The sequence below is a fragment of the Mustela nigripes genome, chromosome 6 (assembly GCF_022355385.1).
Source record: "Mustela nigripes isolate SB6536 chromosome 6, MUSNIG.SB6536, whole genome shotgun sequence".
In the NCBI taxonomy this organism is placed as follows: Eukaryota; Metazoa; Chordata; class Mammalia; order Carnivora; family Mustelidae; genus Mustela; species Mustela nigripes.
In genome coordinates, this window is record NC_081562.1 from 53,721,612 (window position 1) to 53,731,150 (window position 9,539).

Sequence of the window (9,539 nt, forward strand, 5' to 3'; positions counted from 1 at the left end):
ATTTCCAGAATTTTAGTATATTAGAATAGATAGAGAGTAGAGATCAATCGATATTTTCTCAAGCTGAGTGTCACACATTTTCCATTCAGTGATATTGAAAAATACCTCAACACTGAGCTGAATACCTTTGATTTGGTTGTTAGATGTTGAATGAACTTTGAAAAAATTATCTGGTTGTTCCTTTTACCCTAAAGTAGTTATTATAGAACTGACATAAGGTGCCTTACCAAATTACATGAATAACATGAAATTCAGGTTTCTGGGAAAAGGTTAAGAAACTCTTTTTTTTTAATTAAAAATTTTTTTAAATATTTTTATTTATTTGACAGATAGAAATCACAAGTATGCAGAGAGGCAGGCAGAGAGAGAGGGGGAAGCAGGCTTCTCGCCAAGCATAGAGTCCGATGCGGGGCTCAATCCCAGAACCGTGGGATCATGACCTGAGCCGAAGGTAGAGGCTTTAACCCACTGAGCCTCCCAGGCGCCCTGGTTAAGAAACTCTTAAGAAAATTAACAATGAATAAAAATTGACCATTAGTAAATACTAAAATACAGATACTTGTGTTTCTATGAAAATAAATTATTTTAATTATGAATAAAAAATACATATTCAGTGTTCTTCCCAGATGATGTTTCATTTAAATAAAGTGAGTAGGTTCATGTTTCATACTTTAGGTGATTAGAGATAAAATAGGTAATCATAATTCTAACATGTGGCTTCAAAATAGAGTAGAATTTCATTCTTATCCATTGTTTTATGCAACAACCAATTAAACTTTGAATCACAACTATTTTAACTCATTTCTACCATTTGTTTTAAAATAATGGGTCCTTTTTGCATCTCTGAAATAATATGTGGAACCATATTAGAGGTATGAATATAAAAACTAGTCCATCCTTTTTTTTTTTAAAGATTTTATTTATTTATTTGACAGAGAGAGATCACAAGTAGGCAGAGAGACAGGCAGAGAGAGAGAGGAGGAGGAAGCGGGCTTCCTGCTGAGCAGAGAGCCCGATGCGGGACTCGATCCCAGGACCCTGAGATCATGACCTGAGCCGAAGGCAGCGGCTTAACCCACTGAGCCACCTAGGCGCCCCTAGTCCATCCTTTTAAGAAAAGAAGTTCTTGCTATGTCTGCATTTGACACTTTAGCTGACTCCAGAAACTCTAAGACAAGTGCTTTATCTACATAGTTTCATTGAATTCAAATGTCCGAAGATGGGACTTCTAATTACTTAGGAAGAAACTGTTGCTTAAGGCATTTATGTTCTGATATATCCTAAGATGAATACACTTTGATGGTAATTTAGAAACCATGAGTGAATGGGCAGAAAGAGAGGGAGAGGAAAAGGGAGAGAAATGAGTCATGTGATTACTTATTTATTATAAGAGAAAATTGTGCAGAAAAAAATAAGAGAAAATCCTGTTGGAGCATGAGGCTAAATAGCAGAATCAGATGACATTCATTTACTTTACTCAAAATGCAGTGAGCCCAGATTTGCTTAGGCAAAAGCAAATCTATGACTCTGTGTAATTGGGGCTGCTGGGGCTGGGACTTATTTCATATGTTCCACTGTGTTTCTAACCAGGGCTTTATGAACTCCTACCATCTTAAGTCAGACATTCGCTTAATACTTGGTTTGGGCAGGATGACTCCACTTTCTCTCGTAATTTGTTAAGTGTCAGGTAGTTTTGGTGCTCTTCTTAGTTCTTTTTTTTTTTTTTTTTTTTTTGAGTTTACCTCAGGTAACACCAAGGCAGTTTTATAGAATTGTCCTCAAGGTAGAGCCTCAGGGTGTGAAATATGAGACAAGAAAACAAAGGAAACAGGGTAACAATTCATCTCTACCCAGATTCCCAGTAAACTCAGGGATGAAAACCATACATTTCCCATTTTCCAAATGAATTTAAGTTGATTTTGATATTCACATATTTAAAAAAAATCCCTCTCATTTTCTTTTATGATAATCAAAGGGTTTGCATTACACATGTACTGTGGTGATTTCCTGTGTTGTGGTTCCTGGAACACTTTAGAAGCTAGTGACTTTACTGCTTCTTGTTCATATGATACATTCACCTATAGAAGATTCGAGAACATTGTTCAAATAAATAATTTTTCTTTTTTTTCCTTTTAAATTTCTTCATGCATAACTTTTGGATTATTTAGCTTCCAGCTCAGCTCCGTGAACCAACACACCACCATCCTTCTTGATTAAGCACGTACTGTGTGTTGCCAGCATCGACACTGGAACATTCCTCATGGCAGGTATGTGAGTTCCGAGTCATAAAATTTTTAAAAATGAAATGAAAGAGAAAAGGCATCTCAGGGATATGGCTAATTTCATGGTAGCGCTTTTAGGAAGAAATGGACATTTTTAGGCTTTCCATGTGTCCGTGCTCTCCACTCCTGATTCTTTATCTATAATTTAGAAATGATTTTGTGAAACTTTTCCAGCAGGTTTAAAGAGTGACTTCTGACAATGATAAGCTCTAAACTCTGAATGCAAACTGAATTTACCAGATTAAGTTATGAAAAACATAATGCTAGCACCGAAGTAAATTAATGACAATGTCCTTTTAAAAATTTACCATTTGTGTTATGACACTCTAAGTCACCTAGATTAATAGTATGTCTGTTAGTGACTCTTTGGGAGAGTGCTAATGTTAATGCCACATCTCCTAACATTAATTTGTTTTAGAGTAAATGTCAAAAAGCAGTAATTTTTGGTGTGAGAAAGCGTAATGTTCTTGAAAAAAAAAATGGCTGCTAATATATCCTAACTTAATGTACAGTGAAATGAATCCAGGTCCCCAAGGTATTACCCATATGTCACATCAGGCTGGGAGTGTTCCTCTGTCTTCTCTTCCTTATCAAAAAACCTCTACAAAACTACAAGCAGCTGGACATTTCGTAGGTAGAGAATGCACTGAGGTGACTAGAAGGGCACATTTCCAAGTACTATTGCTGCAATGATAGAAGATGCTAAGTAAAAGAATCTGGGTCTAGACAAACTTGCATTTGATTTCTGACTTGGATACTGACTAGCTTTGATACCTGGAGAAGATAACATTATTAATGGACCTGACGTTTTTTTATCTACTTAATGGGAATCATATTATCTTGTGCTTCTTGTTATGTAAGCCTATAAAACACAACTTGATGCCTACTGATGTCTTCTTACTCTGGATCTCTAAGCTTCTTTGTGGAATTAAGAAATAAATGGTAAGTCCACTTTACTGGAACAAGACTGGTAAAGGAGAAAATTTATAGATAATTTCAATAATGAAAAAATTACAGCACATAAAAATTTGGGTATTGGAGCAAGTTATGAAGGGAATATTTTCATTTTCCAGTGTTTCATTGGCAAGATTATTGGGTTATCAAACCAAAGAATGTTTTGGATTCTCTCTCACTGTATTACTTTTAAGAACTTTGTTCTTTAAATAATCACTGTATTTCTCTTTCACTACAGCTTCTCAGACCACTCCATGGAATTTGATTTCTGGCATCTTAGGAGTAACATGCCTTATTTTGATGGCTACTATGGGAATTTTGTTGAAAAATTGTAAGTTTTTCTAGTCAAGTTTGTATAAAAACCATAACTTAGGTAAAACCATTCAATAATAAATGTTTCATTTTACTAATGTGTAATATTTTATTATTTCATAAACTTGTATTTAATGAAGTAAATTTTTAATCATTTCTTACAGTATATCCTAAACAAAGTATTCCGCCAACATTGTCACCAGATGAAATCACTGAAGTCCAGAAAGGTAGGTTCCATACTTGGGAAAGTCTTAGTTTTGGTAGTTTCTTGTTTTTCTCACACTGAGCATGATGGAATAGTACACTTAAGAATACGGTTTTACCTACTAATTGTAGGATAGCCATGTTTCATTTTTCTCTAATGTAAAAAGCATTAAATTACATTGAACATGGGTCATTTACATATTTAAGTAATAAGGAAAATATTAACCTGAAATGACATTTTTTTTCCTATATGAGTGCTCATGTTTAAGTAACAAATAAAAAAATAAGGTACAGTAAATACTATGGTTAATCCTAATTACCTGCTGGTTTGCTCATAGCTCATATTTTTATATCTCTTCACCTCTGCTTCTGCTTCTTGCATGACTCAGAATATAGTGCAGATATTTCACTTACCCAGTGAAAGCCAGCTCAAAGTCCAATTTTTTAAAATATTTTTTCCAAATGATCTCCAAATTGTCTCACCATCTTCTGTGATCATATTTGTCTTTTTTTTCCCTTAACATTTTTTCCATCCGTATTGCAATTTTTTTAAATTTATTTTTTATTTTCAGCATAACAGTATTCATTTTTTTGCACCACACCGAGTGCTCCATGCAATCCGTGCCCTCTATAATACCCACCACCTGGCACCCCGATCTCCTACCCCCCGCCCCTTCAAAACCCTCAGATTGTTTTTCAGAGTCCATAGTCTCTCATGGCTCACCTCCCCTTCCAATTTACCCCAACTCCCTTCTCTCTATCTCCCCATGTCCTCCATGCTATTTGTTATGCTCCACAAATAAGTGAAACCATATGATAATTGACTCTCCCTGCTTGACTTATTTCACTCAGCATAATCTCTTCCAGTCCTGTCCATGTTGCTACAAAAGTTAGGTATTCGTCCTTTCTGATGCAGGCGTAATACTCCATAGTGTATATGGACCACATCTTCCTTATCCATTCGTCCGTTGAAGGGCATCTTGGTTCTTTCCACGGTTTGGCGACCGTGACCATTGCTGCTATAAACATTGGGATACAGATTGCCCTTCTTTTCACTACATCTGTATCTTTGGGGTAAATACCCAGTAGTGCAATGGCAGGGTCATAGGGAAGCTCTATTTTTAATTTCTTGAGGAATCTCCACGCTGTTCTCCAAAGAGGCTGTACCAACTTGCATTCCCACCAACAGTGTAAGAGGGTTCCCCTTTCTCCACATCCCCTCCAACACATGTTGTTTCCTGTCTTGCTAATTTTGGCCACTGTAACTGGTGTAAGGTGATATCTCAATGTAGTTTTAATTTGAATCTCCCTGATGGCCTGATGTCGTATTTCAATATTATTGACATATAATGTGTAAGTTCAAGGTAATCAACAGGTTGATATGATACACTTATAGTTGCAAAAGGATTACTACCATAACATTTGCTAATACCTCTATCATGTCACAGAATTACCATTTCTGGAGAGGTAGAGTCCTCAAGATCTACTTTTTTAGCAACTTTTGAGTACATAATACAGTATTGCTAACTATAATCATAACCGTGTGCATTAGATCCCTAGAACTTATTCACCTTCTAACTGGAAGTTTGTCCCCTTTGACTAATATCTCTCCATTTACCCCACCCTCCAGCTCCTAGTAAGGACCACTCCACCCTACACTTCAGAACCGTTCACTTGTCAAAGATTTGAGTACCTACCATGTGTCTTGACTTTTATCACTGAGGAGAGTAAATGTTCAAGACACTATCACTGGGAAACTGTGCAATATCAGACTTCAAGCTCATTGTTTTATTTATCTCTATTTTCAAAATAAAATATCCAAACATCGGAATTCTCCAATTTGTGCTATATTGTTTTCAGACTCAGGAAATATGCTAAAATATTTTCCTTTATATATCTCTTTCATCTCGCTTATTCTTATTTATACAGCAGGGCTCAATTTGGGTCATTTCCTCCAAAAGGTTCTTCAGCCACCCTCCAATTTACACTCTGCTACCCAATGTTTTAACATACTGACTTACTCTTGTGTATATTTACCAAAATTATCATTAAATTGACTTGATAAATGATTGGAAATTATATTGTTCTGACTCTATATCTCGAATATAATCTCTATTAGGAAAAAGCATTATGTCTGACATGTCACATTAATAGCACCTGAACTATTGTATGTGTAGTAGATTCTCAAAGAATATTTGTGGAAAATAGTGAAGAAATAGCAAATGATTTTTGAATGAGTAAATAACATTGAAAAAATTGAATGTCATAAGTCATTTTTCTTTTTTCTCTTAGACTTTGACTGTTGTTCTTGTCCAAAAGGCTGGATTGGGTACCAGTGCAACTGCTACTTCTTTTCTCGTGAATTGAAGACTTGGCAGGAAAGTCAGAGATTCTGTGCTTTTCTGAATTCCAGTCTACTTTGGTTCCAAAACAGAGATAAATTGGTATGTATTTAATTCTGATTTCCTACATTTTCTTTGACCTAGGAAAATATGCTATCTAAATAAGCTGAATACTTTAATTTGTCTTTAATTATAGTAAATGGATGGTTATTATTTGAACTGACTTGCTAATTTGCTATATCTTGAAATAATCATTATAAAACCTACATAAAATTTCTCAAAGATTTATATTATAGGAATAAAAATCAAGTTACAGTCCAGATAAAGTACAAGGAACATTTTAGAGAGAATTCAAAGAATGAATAATGGGCCATTATTTTTACTCAAAGACTAATAAAATAATTTTATGATTTTTAGTTCATTAACTGGGCTTATAATTTACTTTGTAATTACATTTTTTGTCATCATTCTGGGATTTAATGTGCGATAAGTATGGAGGGTCTGATAAAAAAATTACACAACTTAAGAAAAAGTGAAAATTTCTCTAGCTGCATTATGAAACTATCTTGAGTATAAGTTAAGTAGACTATATCTATGAAATTTATCCTCCAGATACTGTTGATGTGGGATCAAATTTGATTGTAATCTTTGAAAACTCTTACTTCCTTCTAATGTTTTCTATTCCTTGAAGAAGTGGTATTTTGTGACATTTATTTGTGTATCATAAATGATATTTGTGGAAATTAGTGAATAAATAACATAAGGAAGAAAGCATGTAACTGTACTTTCAATAAGGAAGAAAACATGAGGCATGTGACTATGTTTTTTAAACTGGACATTAAAAATGATTTCAGTTTCTGTGATTAAAAAGTTAAATTTGATGCTGACACCTTCTTAAAAGTATATTATTCCTGAAATACATTCAAATTTGATTAATATATTTGTCTCTGTTTCCAATCAGCATTTTATGAGCTCCAGCACATATTTTTACTGGATTGGACTCCTTTACCATAACGACAAAAAGGCCTGGCTGTGGGAAGATGGCTCTCCTGTCTCCCAAGATCTGTAAGTTTCTGGCAGTCAAGTTCCTTTTTAGCCCTGCCCTGCCGTGTCCTGCCCAACCTTCCCTTCCCCTTCTTTTCCCTTCCCTTCCCTTCCCTAACATTCCCTCCCCTTCTCTCCCCTCCCCTCCCTTCTCTTTCCTCATCTTACCTTTTTCTCCTCTCCTCTTCTTTCTCTTTTAGATCTTTATGAGTTTATCTGTAGATCTCGCCAGATACTGTAACATCTGGGAGCATGTAGCTAGGATAACCTATCTGTCTTGAAAATATAAAAAAGAGAGGCAATCTAATAATTTTAGCTCCACCTAGATCATCCAAATTTATGCTTAAGTGACATGAAGTTAGTGTACTTGTGACCATAAAACAGTTTTCGATTTTTTTTTTTTTTTTTTGCCTCATACAAGCCCTTGGATGCCTACGTGCATGTACAGATGCTTACCTTCACAGATGCTGTTCAGGGAAAATAGCATATTATTTTCTTTACTCTTCTTGAGTCTGTTATTTTCAGCATACTCCCATGTTTCATATAGTCTGTGGTTATTTTCTGTATATTTGTAAACTTTGGTTCTCATTTTTATTCATAAACATTGGATTTGCAGCCTCAGACAATGATAAATCTTATGCTTGGATTTTTTTTCCCAGAGTTGATTATCCAGTATATCTTTAAACAAAACAGAAGCATACCATATATCAAAACCATTAAAAACAGCAAGAAAAACATGAAATCCTTGGCCTTAATACTGTTGATTATTGAGGAAGTAGCTGAGTTTTTGTAATACTGTGCTTTGAAATTGTGAAAACATGGCTCTTGCATAAAAATCAATCGACTCAATATGTTAATATCTCATTCAAGTGCTTTAAAAATTCTATCATTTCATAAAAAAACACTATCTTTGAATAGTCTCATTTCCTTTTCTTATATGTTAACATTTTATTTTTCATTACAGATTGCCATCACTTCAAAAATTAAATACAAAGAAATGCATAATGTATAGCTCAAGCCAAGGTATTTTGGATGAACGCTGTGATGATGAAAGTCGTTTTATATGTAAAAAAGAGCTTATTTAAGTGTTTCTTGGAGTGGGGGTGGTGGGCAGTGAAGATTCAGTAGTACTAAGAAATGACTTCACCTCTTATATTATTGCTAATTATCTACTTCTGGGATCTGTAAAATGTTTCAAATCAAGTCTTATGATACAATTTTCATACATTTGAAATCATGTGCTTTAAAATTGGTGAAATTTGGGGCAGCTGAGTGGCTCAGTCAGTTAAACAGCTGCCCTCAACTCAGGTTATAATCCTGGAGTCCTGGGATTGAGCCTGGCATCAGGCTCCCTGCTCGACAGAGAGCTTGCTTCTCCCTCTCTCTCTGCCTGCTGCTCTGCCTACTTGTGTTCTCTATCTCTCTATCAAACAAATAAATAAAATCTTTAAAAAATAAAATAAAGTTGGTGAAACTTGTGCACCTATATCTGCCATAACAGTGCACCAAGGTAAGGAATTTCAGGACTATTGTGATTTAATGGATATGTTCAACATTAAATTTAACATATTTTATGCATATATCCTTGTGAATTTTTTTGAAGAAATTCAAATAAAATAATTTGCACCAAATGATCTATATCAATGTCATTTCAGAACTTTGTAAGTCATAGTAAATTGGGAAGTCCCATCTTCATCTTACTTTTCTGGAACTTAGTTTTTTCTGGATATCTATATATCTCTATGTTTCAATTTAGAGGTTTAAGTGTCATATGACAGCTCCCTCATGTGCATCATCAGACTTTAGAGGGGAACATGTTTGTGTTCTTCTCTTGGTGGTCCTGAGTTCTGCAAAGTACTTTTGAATCTTGGGCCAAATAGGTGGTTCCCATGTGATTATTTTTAGATTTCTCAAGGGTAAACGGAATCCAAGCCTGATCAAATAAATTTACAATACTTATTTTTCTACCCTACATGTCTTTCTTGCCTTATGGTTATCCATCAGTAAAAAGTCACTGAGATGTAAATTGAAGATCTTATTCGCCAATCAACCCCAAGCCTTTTTCTTAAAAGTTATGTGTAAAATATTGAACATTTTCCTTTTAATGTTGGGGAGGGAGTAACCCATTTAACTGAGGGGTCCTGAGTGTGTCAGAGAAAGGGTGGGAGCATAAAAAGGTCTGTTGCCTGTGACCTAGGGTTTTCCTAACCTCACAAATATCAAAAGCCAATTCCACTTTTAAAAACTGTTGCATATGCCTAATAAATGAAACAAGATGGGATTGGGAGGGAGACAAACCATAAGTGACTCTTAATCTCACAAAACAAACTGAGGGTTGCCGGGGGGAGGGGGTTTGGGAGAAGGGGGTGGGATTATGGACATTGGGGAGGGTATGTGCTTT

General features: G+C 35.0%; 1 protein-coding gene across 1 annotated transcript; it reads left to right on the top strand.

Annotated features, from left to right (window-relative positions):
* Nucleotides 1-2,031: 2,031 nt before the first annotated feature.
* Nucleotides 2,032-8,757, top strand: KLRD1 (killer cell lectin like receptor D1). The gene is made up of 6 exons (XM_059404732.1): nucleotides 2,032-2,267; nucleotides 3,475-3,567; nucleotides 3,713-3,775; nucleotides 6,045-6,196; nucleotides 7,056-7,159; nucleotides 8,103-8,757. Exons 1-6 carry the CDS (start codon nucleotides 2,261-2,263, stop codon nucleotides 8,221-8,223), a joined length of 540 nt encoding a protein of 179 aa, XP_059260715.1. The 5' UTR covers nucleotides 2,032-2,260; the 3' UTR covers nucleotides 8,224-8,757.
* The last annotated feature ends 782 nt before the right edge of the window (nucleotides 8,758-9,539 follow it).